Raw genomic sequence first — 16,669 nt, forward strand, 5'->3', positions numbered from 1 at the left:
TATATATATATATATATATATATATATATATATATATATATAAAATGGAGAGAATACTTCTACGTACTACTTGACAAGCTGGCTGTAAGGTGCTAACTGCTTCCTAGTGTTGACTGCCTTCCTTAGGAGAGAAGCCTAATGCAGAACAGCACAAAAGCTTGTGGCTTCTGCTAGATTGCCCTTTCATTCGGTGTGTTGGAGCACTTCCTCCTAAGTAAATGAATAAATGCTTTACTGAGAGCACCCTGTAACTTGAACTTAGTCCTTCCTTATATTTCCTTTTCTGGCCTTTCATTTTTCCGCCTCTTGCAATGAACAAAATGGCAGCCTGTTCTTGCTGGAATCAATTCTAAGCAAGGCAAACCTGAATTGATTTCTAGGCATGATGTCAAAGATCTTGAGGCACCTCCAGATCTCTCCCCACCTACCGTAATTTCTCTTGCAGTCCATCTGTTTTATGGCCAGGAAGCCTTGCAGTTCTGCCTTTGTCCTCCAAGGACTTCCAGTTCTGCAGGGATCTCTGTGCTGACAAACAGTACATGGTGTTTTTTCCCTTGCTGTTTCTGCAATGTTGTACATTATTTTTAGAAACTGGCGTATTTGAAGTGCTTATTAATGGCAAGCTTTGCTGTCACCTCTCACACCTAGTCTCTTGTTTTGTGCTCCTTGCAGCCCAACCAGGGCAGCTTTTTCTGTTGTGTGTAGGGACTGCAGGTCTGGCTAATCTCAGGCCTGAAGTAGCAGTGTATCCTACCCACCCCCTCCTTTTTGAGGGGGAGAAAAAAACCGAACCAACAAAACCACCCACACACAGAACTCCGGCCTGTTGAAAGCAAGGCAGGGCAGTACTGGAGTCTGTCTGATTGCAGAACTAAGCACTTAAGGGGAGAATAATTTTGTCTGCGTCGTATGAGCTGCTGTATATGTGAACATAACTTTATTATGTCCCTCTCAGAGGAGCGGTGAGATACTGGTTGCTGAAATCAGTGTTTGGCAATGAAGTTAGCTGTCTAGCTTTGCTGTGGGGTGTAGATCTCCCAGGTCTGCCTAATGAGAGTCTGTCTGACAGGCGTGGATGCCTGCAGTGTACCTGATATGATGGCATAAAGCTGCTGCTAGCAGCTTAATTTCCTTTATCCTTGGCTACTTGTCCCGCTACAGCACCTTCTGCCTTTGTGTACTGGACTGGAGAATTGATGACAGGTTAAAACAGCGTAGCAGAAGGGTTTTTAGCCATCTTAAATGGCCTGCCCTGCTCACCATCAGGCGGCTGCTGTGACACAGCAGAGGAGGCAGGATGTGGAAGGTGAAGGGATCTTGAGATGTCAAGGAGATTCCTCCACTCCTCAGTGTCTTGAACTTTAAGGAGCTATTGGACTGCCTTGTAGAGTAGCCAAGTCTTGCTCAGAAATAATGACAATGTAGTTTGAAAGGAAAGAGGTGGGGGGTGAGGATGGGGCAGATATCTGTCATACTTTTGATCTCCTGGCAGTTTTGTTTGAATGTATTGACTTGTGACTGTACATCTTTCTTCCATGGCCCTTGTCTTGCATGAGGATGCATTGTGCTTATTTTTGCAGGTGTGCTTCCTCCCTAAATGCAGTAGCAAAGTGTGGTACTGAGCACAGGGCTTTGCTAGTAAATCTTGCTTATATAGGATCAAGTCAGTTTCAGCTGTTGATTGAGATGCTCCTGAAATAAAAGCTGATAATGCTCTTCCAGTTAAGTTTCTGAAGGGTAGTTATGGTAACTTGTATGATACAGACACTTCCCTTCAGTGCTTAGCTCTGCAGTACCTCATTTTGAAAGACTTGTTTTATCTGACAGGGCTTTTTTAATAGAAAGAACTTTGCTAAACTACATCTAGCAGCAAGTCACCTGTGGTTATACTTTGTGCAATATGCAGTGTTAAGAACTGGCTCCATGAACCACTCAAATAGATGTGTAACCAAGGAGATGATTAAACTGGTTTTGCAGGCTCTGCTTAAACCGTCAGGGAAGTTACTTTATAAAGAGTACATTCTGGAAGTGTGACAGCAAGGAACTTAGACATCCTCTGCGAGGGCCCTCTCCACTGTGTCCTTCCTGCTGCATGTTGTGGTGAGAACTCTGATGTATTGATCAAGTCTTTGCAGTGTGGTGCCACTAATTAAGGAAATTAGACTTTATGCCCAATGAAATAGGAAAAATAAGTCTGTGAAGCTGCATGATTTCCTTAAGGCATTGGAATCCAAAGGCAGCAATCCTTTGGTCCTGCATTGTAAGAGTGCAGCTGGTGCTGGCTCTTCATGTCCAGTTTGGGTTAGTTTTACCAGTGTAACTCTGCAGTGCAGTTCCAGGTGTCTGTTTTCAGTGGTCCCATAAATTCCAGGGGAAAATGTTTCAGCCCTCTGCCAGGAGCTGGTGAGCAGTGCTGGGGTGGCAGCGAGCTTCTGGAGTGGAAGTTGCCTGAGGATGAGTGATGTGATGGCACTGGCAGTTCTAACGCTTTCTGGTTAGTGCCCTGTGATAGCAAATGGCAGATTTTCCCTTCTCTGCGGATTGCCTGCTGATGTCTAGGAGTGTCTGAAGACCTTATTTAAGAAAGTTCTTACCTCTGACCTGAAATGGTGGTGTACTGAAAATGGCAGTTGCTCTCTGGGTGGGAGACCTTCTGAGCTCACCTGTTACAAACAGCTTCTGTGTTGTTAAATGCTCGGGGCAGCTGCGTGATCATTGCACCACTGTTGGGAGGTGCTGTATGGTGGAAACTGAAGAACAGAAGTGCAGGGAAAGCATCAGAATTGGAAGCTGGGCTCTTCTGCAGAGGAGGAATTGGATCTTAGTGCAGTTGGTGGCTGTGCTTCTGAAGGTTAGACTGTGTGCCTACACCTGTGGTTGCTGGTGGCTCAAAGCTGCGCTGGAAATCTGTTTTCAGAATATCTTGTGTGAAAATGATTCCTATTGCCTCCAGTTTAGGAGTAGCCTGATTTACTACAGTATCATCATCTTGGTTGTGTCTCCAAGGATTGTGTGAAGTTGAAACTTTCTTCTGTAGCAGTGCCTGTTACAGATGTAGCTTTAAAATATCACAAACTTGTGCTTCACTTTGGGTGTTCTCAGGCCAATTCTGTATAGTTTAATGTGTAATGTTGCAGATGCTGCAGGGAAGCCTGACCTGACAAGTGGCAGCACTGGAGGTGCTCCCAGTCTGTGCTGCGTGTGAGTGGATCGTGGGCAGAATTTGGGAATGATTTCATACGTAGAAGAGAGCTGTGTAGGATGCCTTTCAGAGGGATATAAGCTTGTGAAAACTGCTTTCTGGTCATTATAAAGAAGCAAAGATAGAAAAGTGAATTAACTAAAACGTAGAGATTTTAGCTTTTTTTAATTAAAAGAAATAAGCTATGGGAAATTTGAGTAGATTGTACTTGCAGCCTGAAATGAGTTTCCCCAAGCCTCCAACTCAGCAGGGTTGGCTAGGAAATGGGAGGCTGTGGGGTGGGTCCCTGTGGTTGCATCAGGAGCACTGATGGGCAGAGCGAAAGAGCTGCTGCCTGTGCTTTGTGGGCCGTTGGTGGACCTGACTGGTTCAACCTGACTGCTGTGATAGAATTTCTGGAGCAACCTTGCATGCAGTGTCAGGCTGTGTGGCCTTGTCACTTAGCCAAGCAAGGAGCACTTTTACCAAAGTCCATTGACTGCAGAGAAGTATTTCTCAAGGGCTCTAGTTGGGGTGGGATGATAATATAGGTAATAACTCCACAAGGAGTCTGTACTGCTGTGAACGTTTGGGGGCTGATCTGTATCTTTAACCCAAACTTCCACTGCTGGTGGTGAGGTCAGCAAGGGGATTGCTTATGTGCTGAGATGCTGACATCCTCTGCACGGGCCTGGGAGGAGAGGAGGCATGCAGAATAGGAAAGCACTGTCTTTTAACCTTGCTGTGTTTTTAAGAAGCACTTTTTCATCACTCTCCTGAAACAGTGCGGTGGTGGTTCCATCTGCGTGATAGAACTTGAAAGCAGTTACAAAACTCGGAGTAAAATTCTACTAAATCTAGCCCTGCTAGGAATGTGTTTGGTAAGGCAAGACAAAACTCAGCCTTACCTTGGAAGGGCATCCCTGTGCCACCTCACCCGGAGTCCCTTCAGTCACACAGGGCACATCCAGAGCTTTAACAGTTGCTTCTTCACAGATGTTTCAGGCTCTTGTTTTTTCTCCTCTTCTGGCCCTGCTCAGAGCAGCTGTCTATGCAAGAGGATTTCAGTCTCTGTTGATTCTGATGTTTACTTGACAGCTTTTGTTCTTTGGCTTTGTATTGTGGTGCCCAATTTGCAGTAAGATCCCTGTGCCTCTGTGTGGTCTGTAACTTCTCCGTTCTGACAGTACCACGTGCATGAAAAAAAACACCAAACACAACAGGCTTTGCTTATATGTAGGAACACTAAAAGTTTGTGTCAGCTGTTCATGCTGTGAGCCGATTCCTTTTGGCTTCGAGCTGTTTTGGTGCAGTTGCCTGAGCTGTGGGGGAGGGCTGTGGGCATGGATTGAGAGCATAATCCTCGAGGCCATCACTATTGTTAGGGAACAGGCTGTGACTGCACGTTGCTGTAGTGACAAACTGGATGTGACCTCAACACGAGTCTCTAAACTGCAGTTGGAGAAATAAAACATCCGCTCTGTCATTAGAAGCAAGTTAAAGAATAAAAGAATGGTACATCTAGCATGCAGTGGAGTTGTGGTATACTGGATAGTGCTGATAAGCTGCTGAGACTGTAAATGCTTTTAGCTGCCTGAACATGCTTTGGAAAGTAGGAAATTTGTTTTCTAGCTCAAACTTGGGCCCCTACAGGCCTTATTAACTCCTCTTGAGTTATGTTTGTAAGTTTGTGGGACTGCAGCCTGAGGCAGGAATGTATGGGAAGGAGGGAATGTTTAGCTTTATAATCTTGTTCTAGAAGGAATTAGTACAGTATCCAGCTACAACTCTGTGGAAAAAAATATTTGGAATGTAATTGAAAGGAGCAGATTTTCTGCTTGCTGTGAGCATTGCCCATCTGTCTTTGGTGCAGATAAAATGGTGAGCAGCGTGGTAGGAGTCTTGCTTTCTACATCCACCTAAAGGTGCAGTGGTTGAGTCGTTCTTTTTATCTATCATTTTACTTGCAGAGATCTTTTGAGCTTGAGTTTGCCAAGGTCTGCTATGTTTTAGTTAGGATGATATGCTGGGCATCCCATGAATTAATTGGTGTGATGTTTTATTTCTATAAGATTTCTGTATTAGATTTTTCTGCTTTGATCATCCTGTTAAATTAGAGATAAAACTAACTGCTGAACAGTGGGAATTCTGGGCCTGCTTCAATATCCAGCTGCTCATAGACATCTGCTGAGTAGTATCAGTGACGGTTGGCAGTCTGTCTAGAAGGAAGCATGGGGAAGGGGTCTGATGGATGGAGGTACTGGTGTCCTGTGTATGAAATCAAGAAAACTACTGGACCGAGGTAGAAGATGGGTTGCTTTGTAGGTGCATGAAAGAGGTAGCTAATATTTAGGAACTGAATAGAAATACCAGTGTCAACCTGTTGCCTTTAGAGTTCCTCACAAACAACAAGTAGATTTTCCTGTTCAGATTGCTTAGATGTGTAAGTTGTGTTGCAGACGTGTGTCTGTTCTTTGTGTGGGCTGTGGCAGTGGAAGGACAATACTGACACTTCTGCAGCGTGATCTGCAGAGCTTGTCCATGTGCTTCTCCAGTGCACTAGCATCTCTTTGTATTAAAAATACCTTGAAGTTGTATGTATTTCCCACTTTCTGAGCTGTCTTAACCAGCCAGAAGCAATAAATAGTAGAGCTGAGAAGATAAGTTTGTACCTCTTTCAGTGGTGTGACTTGGTGCCCCACCTGTTGCCAGAAAAGCTTGTTCTCTCAACTGAGAAGCTGCGTGTTGCTCGTGTGTGTGCTGGCTTAACCTCTTTCCATTTCTTATTTATTCAGATAATGGAGATGAAATGGCTGCTGTATGTGACACTGCTAGCTCTTAGGACTCTTGCTGCCCAGGAGCATGATGTGGGTGATGATGATGGTGATGATGTCATTGATATTGAGGATGACTTGGATGATGGCGTTGAGGATGTAGAAGATTCAAATCCTGAAAGCAGCACTCCTCCTCCAGCTCCAAAGGTTTGGCATAGGTGTTCTTGAAAATGCAATTACTGCTTGTGTTTTGACTGCTGTCAGCCTGATCAGTTACTTTCACTTTGCTGAAACTTAATGTATAGTGATGCTGTTAAAGATCACTAGCACAGAGTAGGGTTTGGGATTAAGCTTAGTTGCTTCCTTGCTATTCTTATTTGACCTGCATCTTCTTCCTCAAAAACTTCAGTGAGTATTTGAAAACTGGTGTAATTACCAGGAATTAATGCCGAAGCTTCCAGCTACATAAAATCTTCAGGTTTTTGTTGCAGAGGAGAGCATGGTGGCTCAGTGTTTACATCATTGCTGTATTTATGCTGCCAGAATGTTCTAGGTACTGTGTAGATGTAGGATCTGAGCTGTATATGCTTGTACTGCTTTAGGGAATGTGCCTTGAAGGGTACATAAATGCCTCTCTGTTTCCCTAGGTTACTTACAGAGCACCAGTCCCAACTGGCGAGGTGTATTTTGTAGAGTCCTTTGATAAAGGAACTCTGGATGGGTGAGTATAATGTGAGGGGTGGCTGAACAGACAAAATCCAAGTATTATGGGGAAGGGAGTTCCTAGTGCCTGTTACTGAAAATAAACAGGCAACACGTGGGGAGGATTACAGCAGTGACTGTGGTCCTGGCTGTTGAACTGATGAGATAAACTAGTTTTTGCTTGGGTGCTAGTAATAACAGGAAGAGAAGTCGTATTTTGTGTATGCTTTAATCTTTATCACTTGACTTTGTGTACTTGCTTCAGGTAATGTAAGCATAATGAGGTATTAGAAACTTGAATATTGGAATTTTTACAGAAGTGAGACTGAGGCAGTGAGTGAAAAAGATGAGAACTTTGCAGGCTTGGGATAGAGCTCAGGGGATCGAGACACTGGTGTGTAGTCATAGGACAGCAAAGGCTATTTTAAGAACAGGTTTTTTGTGTGTGGTGAAAAAGTGTAAGTTTCTTGCTGTTGGATTCTTGTCTTCTAGATGGATCCTTTCCAAAGCCAAAAAAGATGATACAGATGATGAAATTGCTAAATATGATGGTAAGTCCTACCCGTATTTTGACTGATGGATACTCATGATGTCAATTTGCCTTATGCAAAGAAGAGCTATAAGTCTGTTCTGCTTGCTCCTTGAAATTACGTTCATTTAAAAAAATGGGAGAATGTGTACATGGTTAACAATACAAAGCACGATCCTGATTCAGGTAGGATTCAGATACAATTTCCACTTTGAGGTTTTAAAATAATTTTTAGTGAAGACGTTCAGCCCATTAACTTGAAGGCACTCTGCACAAAGTCAGTGATGACTTTCTTGCTTAGGATTGGGCTGAGGCGAGATTGTATCAAATGGATTTTGATAATATTTGGTTAATTTTCCTCCAGGTAAATGGGAAGTCCAAGACATGAAGGACACTAAGCTTCCAGGAGACAAAGGGCTTGTATTGGTAACACGAGCCAAACATCATGCAATTTCATCCAAGCTTTCAAAGCCTTTTGTATTTGATACCAAGCCCCTTATTATACAGTAAGTAAAAGATAACTTAGTGTTCTATCAAGGGTGACATGATAGCAGGCTGGGGTTCATTTTGTAACTGAGCTTTTGTTGGCTGTGGGGGGGTCTAGATGGCACAAGATAGAGTGTAACGTATCATTATACAATTTGAGTAGGAGCAAAATAGCAATCTGGATTCCTCAAGTGGGAATTTAGGAACAGAGTGGCCCCCTCTGAAGCCTGAGGAAAAAAAGTAGTCTCTGAAAAATAGAGTTGGTAATTAGTCTCTGGACTTGTATTTCTTGTACTCAGCAGAACAGGCAACTGATTTCTGTACTGTTGATTGTAGATGTCCATGTCCACTTGAACAAGAGCTTGTCTGTATGTTTGTCACTGTGTTTATTCAGTGAAGTGCCCCCTGTTCTGAAGGGGGAGTGGGCAGAGGGTTAAGGGTGCACTTGTTTCCACCTTCCTTTGTTCTCGTGCATCTGCTGAGGAAGATGAGCAACTTGTCTTGCTCTACTGGGCCATGAGTGATGTGGAGGAATCTGCTTGCAAGCATGTTAGACTAGTAAGCAGGAGAAGAATCTTTCAATGACAACAGTTGAATTGTGGGATATTACCTGCGTTATCAGTTTTAAACAGCCAGTGAGCTAGTTCATATTTGTACAAGATAATGATTTGGTCACTTTACTTTGCATTACTGTTTAGTTTTGGCTCACAATGCATGGCTAAAAATAAGTTGAAGTGGTCATTCACTTCAGCTGCTGGCATTGAGAGAGGTTTGAGCATGCTTAGCCTATTCCTGACAGACATGCTTTGCCTTTTTCAGACTCCTTGGCATCTCTAAATATACTATTGTATGCTTACAGCCCTAAAGGGAGTTCTGCTAGGATCCAACTGCTCGCTTCAGTCATCTTGCAAATTGAGTTGTCTGTCTGCCATAGTGGTTGTGTGGAAAATAATTGGTTCCTCTTAATCTCTGTTGCAGTCTCTTACATACTTGAAAAACCTTTTCTTCCCTCTACTTCTGGATCATAATCTTCTAGATTAGTGCTCAATTCTTTTCATCTTTTCTGTCAGGTTAAGTCTTTTAAATCTTCAATTCTCTTCTTTTCCATGGCCCTCTTGAACATCTGCTTAGTCTCTAGAGTGCAGCATGTGTTTTTAATATTCACTCTTAATTTGAAACAAACAAAACCAATATTGTCTTACTCTGCAATTTTCAAGTATAAAATCAGTCATGCATTCTGAAGGTAAATGTTGCTTGTGTATAACATGTTCTTCACTTCTCTGTCCAAATAAGGTATGAAGTAAATTTCCAAAATGGAATAGAGTGTGGTGGGGCCTATGTGAAATTGCTTTCAAAAACACCTGAATTGAACCTGGTAAGTGCTGCTAATGCTGTCATCCATGGAACAAGGCAACAAAGCTTTTTTTTTATTATTATTATTTTCTAGAGAAACCACTTTGGTAAAGGCAGTGGGGCACATTTAGGGCCTGATCTTCAAAGTACTTTGTGCTCATTGATTTCCCAGTGTTTTCAGCTGGAGATGAGAAATACTGAAGTTTTCCGGCCTCTTGACTACATGTAATACCCAGAATTTGGGTGCAAGTAGAACTTCACTTCGTGCCCAGAACACTACTTGGCTATCTGGCCAGTTTCATGTATGCATAGAATCTCAAGATACCATTAAGCAGAACAAATAGACTTGCAGTTATTATATTTAGTTAAGTCTGAAATATATAGCAGATTGTGTATAAATGAAATACACCTCAGCTCCACTTTTAATGCTGCTTATTCTTTATGTGAAAGAAATTCACTGGACTGGCTAATAGTATCTGATGTTTCTGTTAGTGGCTTTCTAGTCATTTTTGTAGTGTAGGGATTTGCTTAAAACATACATAGTTGTCACTGTGTAATGATTTACTTACCTTGTTAATAACACTTGTACAGCAATTGTTTTCCATCTGGAAAGTAGAGGTGAAAGATGCAAAATAATGATGGTAGGCTAATTCTGGTCTTTTCTCTGGAAGCTTGTAATGGTGATGTAAGTTTTAGTCTGGGAACCTCACTGCCTTTGATACTGAGTCGCAGATACTGAGTAGGCATTAGCTGAAGTTGTATTTCAAATTAATAGCATTAAGTTTTGCATTGTTTTTAAAGGATCAGTTCCATGACAAAACTCCATACACAATCATGTTTGGCCCTGACAAATGTGGAGAGGACTATAAACTGCACTTCATCTTCCGGCACAAAAACCCAAAGACTGGCAAATACGAGGAGAAGCATGCGAAGCGTCCAGATGCAGACTTGAAGACCTACTTCACTGATAAGAAGACACACCTTTACACACTGGGTATGTTGACTGCTAGCTGCTGTTCACGTTAACAACTACTTCTGTTTTCTGAGTCAAAAACTCAGTGAACAGATGAACAAACAGATCTTTGTATGAATATACCATGCAGCTAAAGGCCACTTTATGAAAGTTATGAATGCAAAAGCTAGTCTTAGTACATAAAGGATTGCTGCTTCCTTGTGAGAAGTTTTGATTCGCTTAAAAAGTCACGAGATCTTGAACTAAACAGATAAAGGAGAACTGTATTTCAGAGTAGCTGTTAGTGACTTGGTATGATAAGTATTCCTGTCACTGGTTATATTTAGACATCATGGGAAAGGTTCTTAATTCTTAAAAGTAGTTGCTAGGTAGATGGTAGCTGGGATTAATGAAGTTTGAATTGTACAGCAGGAATGAGTGATACTTCAAAGCACACCTTCTAACTTCTGTGCAATGGCTGTACTTATTTTTCTTTCCAGTTTTGAATCCTGATAATAGTTTTGAAATTCTGGTTGATCAAATGGTTGTCAACAGTGGGAACTTGCTAAATGATATGTCTCCTCCTGTGAATCCACCCCGAGAGATTGAGGACCCAAATGATCAGAAGCCTGAGGATTGGGATGAGAGACCCAAAATCCCGGATCCAGATGCTGTTAAACCAGATGACTGGTAAGGTGTTGGAAGAGTGGAAGAGAGGGAGGTCTTGGCGTGGTGGCTTCAGCCTATCAAAGTCTTCTAAAGACATACAGAATTCTGAGTCTCACACTTGCATAAACCTTTAGTTACAAGTTGGTTTAGTAGCAGTGCAGTAAATAAAGGTAGAAAGGATTGATGTCCTATAGGAATAACTGTTCTTGTGCTGCCCACAGATAAAGACTACTGAAAACATCTATGTTAGCCAATATGCTCATCTCTGATTTGCTTAAATGACAGGATGAAGGTATAAGTTGTTTGTGTGATGCATAGTTAAGTGACTGAAATACCTGACAGCCTAGGGCAGAAGCTGGTACTGATTTTTTGTTCTCGAGCCTGTGCTCTATGAATCATAGACTTGACTGCAAGCTCAAATACATGTTTCCAGTGACCAGTGGGGATATGGGATTTGCTATAATGTGTCCTTTCTAGATTAGTATTAAAAAATACTCTGTATTGGCTGGAGCTATCGACTGTGCTTTGAGGTATCTGCTAGGTAACAGACTGCAAGTTACAACATGGTGTTGTGTGTCAGAAGTGAAGCTGGCTGATAAATCAGTGAGCTTGCTGAAAGTCTCAGAATCTTGCTTTAGGGTTGGGAATTTTTTTTTGCATATCGTGTTAATATATTAAATGCCATCTTCAAGGGATGAGGATGCTCCTGCAAAGATAGCAGATGAAAATGCTGTGAAACCAGAGGGCTGGCTGGATGATGAGCCAGAATACGTAGCAGACCCTGATGCTGAGAAGCCCGAAGATTGGTACGTTTACTATGTGTTATGTGACAGGTGCTTGGGTTCTGGTTTTGACAAATACAAGAATAACTGGTTTATTGTTGTTTGCTAAGAAAGTTGTCAATTTAGGCATCTTCTTTCAAAAGTGGAAGACGGAATTAGTCTAAGGAATTTTGTTCTCTCATTTATCTGTGTACTGGTGAACTGTTTTGTTCAGATTGCAAGCTGAACAGGTCAGGGATGTTCATCTTCCAGTTTTACCATTCTGGGGACTAGCTTTCACTGAGCTTCTGTGCTTTCAAGCTACTTCTTGAGATACTTCTCTTTCTGCAGGGTCATTATCTGTAGAGTTGTTACATTTAGTTTCAATATCTCCTTTTTAAAGTAGGAATTTTAATTTTCCCATAATCGCATATGCTCCAAGTTTTAGTCTGTTTAAGGGGACGAACCTGAAGGCTGGGTTTCTCTTTCAGGGATGAGGATATGGATGGTGAATGGGAGGCACCTCAGATCGCAAATCCGAAATGTGAATCAGCTCCTGGCTGTGGAACCTGGCAGCGACCAATGATTGACAATCCAAACTACAAGGGCAAATGGAAACCTCCTATGATTGATAATGTGAACTATCAGGTTGGTTTTATCATTGTGTAAACTTCTGGTCAGCGCAGTGCTTCTTTTCCAAAAGTCAGAATAATTCTAAGTTCAGCAGATGTCATTAGTATTAAAAAATATTGTTATCTTTCTATGTTTTCAAGTGAACTGTTTCAAACTGCTTGCTTTCTTGGCTTCACTTTTTTGTAACACTCATGAAACTTGATTTCCCAAACCTGTAGAGTCACACCTATAAACATTATAATTTGGTATAATGAATTGTTCTTCCTAGCTGAAATGGACTGAAAACTAAAAATGCAAACTGTATACCTGGAGGTAAGGCTTGAATCTCTTTTGTCTTTCCTAGGGGATATGGAAACCCAGGAAAATCCCAAACCCAGATTTCTTTGAAGACTTGGAGCCTTTCAGGATGACTCCCTTCAGTGCTGTGGGACTTGAGCTATGGTCAATGACATCTGATATCTTCTTTGACAACTTTATCATCTGTACTGAAAGAGCTGTGGCTGATGATTGGGCCAATGATGGATGGGGACTGAAAAAGGCAGCTGATGGTGCTGCAGAGGTGAGAAACAAAGGCTTAATTGTGTGCTTCTGACTGAAACAGCACTGCTGATATTTTGGTCCAGACTTTATCAGTGTTGATCAATATGTATCTTTAGGTACCAAGGCTGGGGATTCATAAAGCTAATTAGAACCTTTAATTTGTAATTATAATATGGTAATTTACTATTAATGGCAGTGAGTGTTCACTATTCTTGAACGTTTTTGCTTTGACAGTTCTGCTAACTGTGTGCTAATTCTTAACTTATAAATGATGGAAAAAGTACTTGGGTTAGCTTTAACTTTTTGAAGTATTAAATGCCATGTTTGGGGATGCAGGAAGCCTATTTGAAAAAATTTGTTTCAGACTTAACTGCTGTGACTTGCTGGGTTTTAATGGTTCATTGTATCTTACAGCCTGGTGTTGTGGGCCAGATGATGGCAGCTGCTGAAGAGCGTCCTTGGCTTTGGGTAGTGTACATCCTCATTGTGGCTTTCCCAGTGTTCCTTGTTGTCCTTTTCTGCTGCTCTGGGAAGGTATGCATTTCCTCTGATAATAAGTATAGTATTTAAGAAGTGATTCAGTGTAATGTGCCTTAACTTTACAACTAACATATTTTTTTAGAAGCAGCCTAGTGCTGCGGAGTACAAAAAGACTGATGCTCCTCAGCCTGATGTGATGAGTGATGAGAGAGAGGAAGAAAAAGACAAAGGAGACAAGGAGGAAGAGGAGGTGCCAAGTGAGGAGAAGCTAGGTAGGCAAAATAGTGAATCGTGAGACAAATGGAGTTCTCAATCTGAAAGAACAAAAGAGCAAGATGGGCAGACATAAGATCAAGCCAAAGGTGAACTGAAGGTGCAAATCCTAATGACAAGAAAATGAATGAGATTTCTTTCCCCTCTTCTTTAGAGGAGAAGCAGAAAAATGATGCTGACATAGGAAGTGCTAGTCAAGAGGAAGAGGAGGAAGAAGAGGAAGGGGAGGACAGGAAACGTGCATCAGAGGTAAGAGAACACTTGATTTTTTTGGGGAAAGCCTTTTTCTATACCAAGAAAAAATCCACAAGTTTAGCTAACCTGGTTCATATGGTGCTCCTTTCCAGTGTCAGAACTCCAGAGAATTTAATCCCTCGCAAAACAGGAATTGCTGTGGCCAACCTCAGCAGAGCAGGGAACATTGTGAAAGGAAGGCACTTGCCATAGACCCTGCATTGTGGGAAGACTAGGATTGTGTGGAATGCATCATCTTGAGGCAAAAGGCTCATTCAGCTTTGTGTGTAGTCAGGATGTGACCTTTTAAGTGCTCCACACTGACATAATGGCTGACTTAAAAATGGGTGGAGTGTTCCTTGAACTTAAAGGGATTTGTGCAGCTGCAGCAGTACTTTGAGCAAATAACATAAATTCACTATGAAAATAAGGATTTGTCTACCCTGCATGGAAAGGAAGGTGTAATAAGAGCAAGAGATCCTTTTAAAATCAAACTGTAATGTAGAGTTGCAGAAGTAAGTTGTTTGTAGGTTTAAGTGGCTTTTAGGAATAAAGTTAGATTGCCTTAATGTTTTCACACCTCAATTTCTTGCAGGAGGAGGAAACTGTGAATAGATCACCCAGAAACAGAAAGCCAAGGAAAGATTGAAAAAAAAATAATCATAAGAACTTAATCTGTGTGAATTTTTTTCCAAAACATGGTTCTGGGAGAGGACCTTGGACACCTTACATTGAAACTTGGACAAACCTCAAGATTTCACCATCCACAGGTTCCAGTCACACTATCCAATGTAATGGAGTGTCTAGCAGTAAAATACTTGCAATCCATCTGTTATAAAGAACATCATTCCTGTAGAAAGAATGCATTTAATATAATGGGCTGTGGATTTTGGAATGTAACATGACTAACCTTTTCACTTTTGGTTTTAAATATTTTTTTTTCCTGTTTTTATGTAGATTGGTAGAATTTTACCAGTCTTGTATCTTGGCTTAATTTAATATGTTAATTAGTGAAGAATAACAATGAATCTTTAAATACTAGATGATAAAACAAAAATGCAGTTTCATAACTAGTTTTTTTTTTTTTACAAATGTGCAAACTCCTTTGTCATGTCTTTCTATCCCCAAAAATTTGGTAATTATTTGAAGAAAAGTTTTCAGTATATTTGAAAATGCCTCTTCCCTCAAAGGGGGGGAAAAAAAACAAGGGGGGGGAGAGGAGATCGTGTGTGGGGGAAACCAGTAGTTAAACTTTGTTCCTGGTGGGAGCTGGGAGGGAAGAGGAAGGGGTCAGTTGGTCAGTCTATGGAACATGCCCTCTGTGCATGGCTAAAGCCCAATTAAGTGTTGACAAATGATGTAGGATTTGGAGTGGGTTGTCTTAATGTGGCATTTAATCCTGCAGACCTTACAGTTAATGGATTTTGTTAGTTCTTCAACTCTTTGTAAAATTAACAGGTTGTTGGGGGGCACAGGGGCAGTGCTCGACTGCTCTCCCTTTTCCCCTCTTCAGCCACTGATACTTTCCTTTCTCTGTGACTACACAGCTTTTTCTGAGTGCAGCTTTGCCTCAATTGCTGGAAGTGCTTCATGTTCAGCTCATTGTCAAACTCTTTTATTTTTATGGCTAGGCCTACTCCAGGGTCCAAGCACTGGATAGGACAGTGTCTCATATCCTCACTGTTATCACTGTATGTATTCCTATAGGAATGGGAGAAATGATTGATAGAGAAGTTGAACTGAGTATTTAATAAGGAAAAAATCCCAAGATGTCAGTATTTGTAGGTGGGGAAAGAAGCATGTGGAATATCTTAAGTGGTATGTGAAACTGTTAAGTCTTTCATCTGCTTTTCATGTAACAAATGCATCCTAAATTATATTGTGAATGTTAGGGAGTTTCAATTCCAGCTGAATAAATTTTTTTTAAAGCGTCGTGTCTACATATTATACTGTTTCAAACACTTGTGGAATGCTGGTGGTCACTACAAGAGCATACCTCTGAGGGTGAAACTGACTTCATCACACTGTACCAAATATGTTGGGGTTCAGATGTCTATACAGATAAGCTTTTGTTTGTTTAGAGTGAAATTAAATGTCCTGAAATTACTTCTCTTGCACTGAATTTAAACACTCCAGTGTTTGGTCATAGCTGTAGTATGGGGAATAATTCCCAGGGGCTGTGGGGTTGGGTGCTCCAAACCTTGCAAACAGTCTAATTACTAAAGGCTGGGTTTTTTGTTTGTTGGTTTTCTTTTCTTTTGTACAAATACCTTTTGCTGCCTGTCCTTACGTTGTACCCCTCGTTTGTTGTGTTTGAAATATTAGTGACCACAAATGCATAGCAGGATTTCTCGATAATTTTTTTTCAGCAGTGTGCAAATAAACTATTGTAAGCAAGATACTGGAAGTAATTTCAGACTTCTGTTGGGAGCTATTGCATGTTTAGAATGCCTTTGCCTGTTGAACACCGGGTAAATACTGCTCCTGACTGCCAAAATAGCTTATACTCTGACATGGGAGATGTCATAGCTTAAGCGTTGCTATTAGCTTGTTCTCAGGACTGTACTTCTATCAAGGAGCAGCTGCTATTTATGACTCAGTCCGTTGAGATGATGTGTATGTAAATGGTTTCAATTCAGCTAACATTTTGAGCACAACATAATTCTACTAATCCAATGGTTTCTATCTTAATATGCAAATTGCCTTAAACTCCCAAACAATTCATGTGCATACGTGTTCTTTCCTAGCATCACAATGGGACTTGAGATCTGCTGTCAGCTTCTAAAATAATACTAAGGCGAAATGTAAGTCTACATTTGCTTTGCTGAATCTCTGAAGAGGTCTGTCTGCATGCTATGGCTTTTTTTTTTTTTTTTTATACCATAGTGTATGCTTAAATAATCACTACAATAAATTAAGACTTTCTGAAACAGCTAGAAAATGCAGACGTCACTTCTTACCCTGCCTTCTGCATGGGGCGGCTGTGTTCAGCCTCAGCATCGCTCTGTTACAGGAGGAAAAGACAGCTGTGTAAGCTGAAACTCGTCTGGGCTGAGGGAGGGGTTCCCTGAGGGAAGGGATGTAGTTCTATAGCTGATAGAG

At 41.3% G+C, this 16,669-nt stretch overlaps 1 protein-coding gene across 2 annotated transcripts in view; it reads left to right on the plus strand.

Annotated features, from left to right (window-relative positions):
- The window catches only part of CANX (calnexin), a 16,985-nt gene extending 1,296 nt beyond the window's left edge, over window positions 1–15,689 (plus strand). For both annotated transcript variants that reach the window (XM_042881612.1, XM_042881614.1), the window contains exons 2-15: window positions 5,977–6,162; window positions 6,603–6,676; window positions 7,150–7,208; window positions 7,551–7,692; window positions 8,966–9,047; window positions 9,827–10,019; window positions 10,478–10,667; window positions 11,339–11,452; window positions 11,899–12,055; window positions 12,384–12,599; window positions 12,995–13,114; window positions 13,203–13,332; window positions 13,488–13,582; window positions 14,163–15,689. In XM_042881612.1, the coding sequence (XP_042737546.1) occupies window positions 5,980–6,162; window positions 6,603–6,676; window positions 7,150–7,208; window positions 7,551–7,692; window positions 8,966–9,047; window positions 9,827–10,019; window positions 10,478–10,667; window positions 11,339–11,452; window positions 11,899–12,055; window positions 12,384–12,599; window positions 12,995–13,114; window positions 13,203–13,332; window positions 13,488–13,582; window positions 14,163–14,216 (1,809 nt within the window). In that variant the 5' untranslated portion in view covers window positions 5,977–5,979 and the 3' untranslated portion in view covers window positions 14,217–15,689. The remainder of the gene's footprint in view (window positions 1–5,976; window positions 6,163–6,602; window positions 6,677–7,149; window positions 7,209–7,550; window positions 7,693–8,965; window positions 9,048–9,826; window positions 10,020–10,477; window positions 10,668–11,338; window positions 11,453–11,898; window positions 12,056–12,383; window positions 12,600–12,994; window positions 13,115–13,202; window positions 13,333–13,487; window positions 13,583–14,162) is intronic.
- The last annotated feature ends 980 nt before the right edge of the window (window positions 15,690–16,669 follow it).

Source organism: Lagopus leucura, unplaced genomic scaffold, assembly GCF_019238085.1.
Source record: "Lagopus leucura isolate 7727_CA_CO unplaced genomic scaffold, USGS_WTPT01 Super-Scaffold_100030, whole genome shotgun sequence".
NCBI classification, from domain to species: Eukaryota; Metazoa; Chordata; class Aves; order Galliformes; family Phasianidae; genus Lagopus; species Lagopus leucura.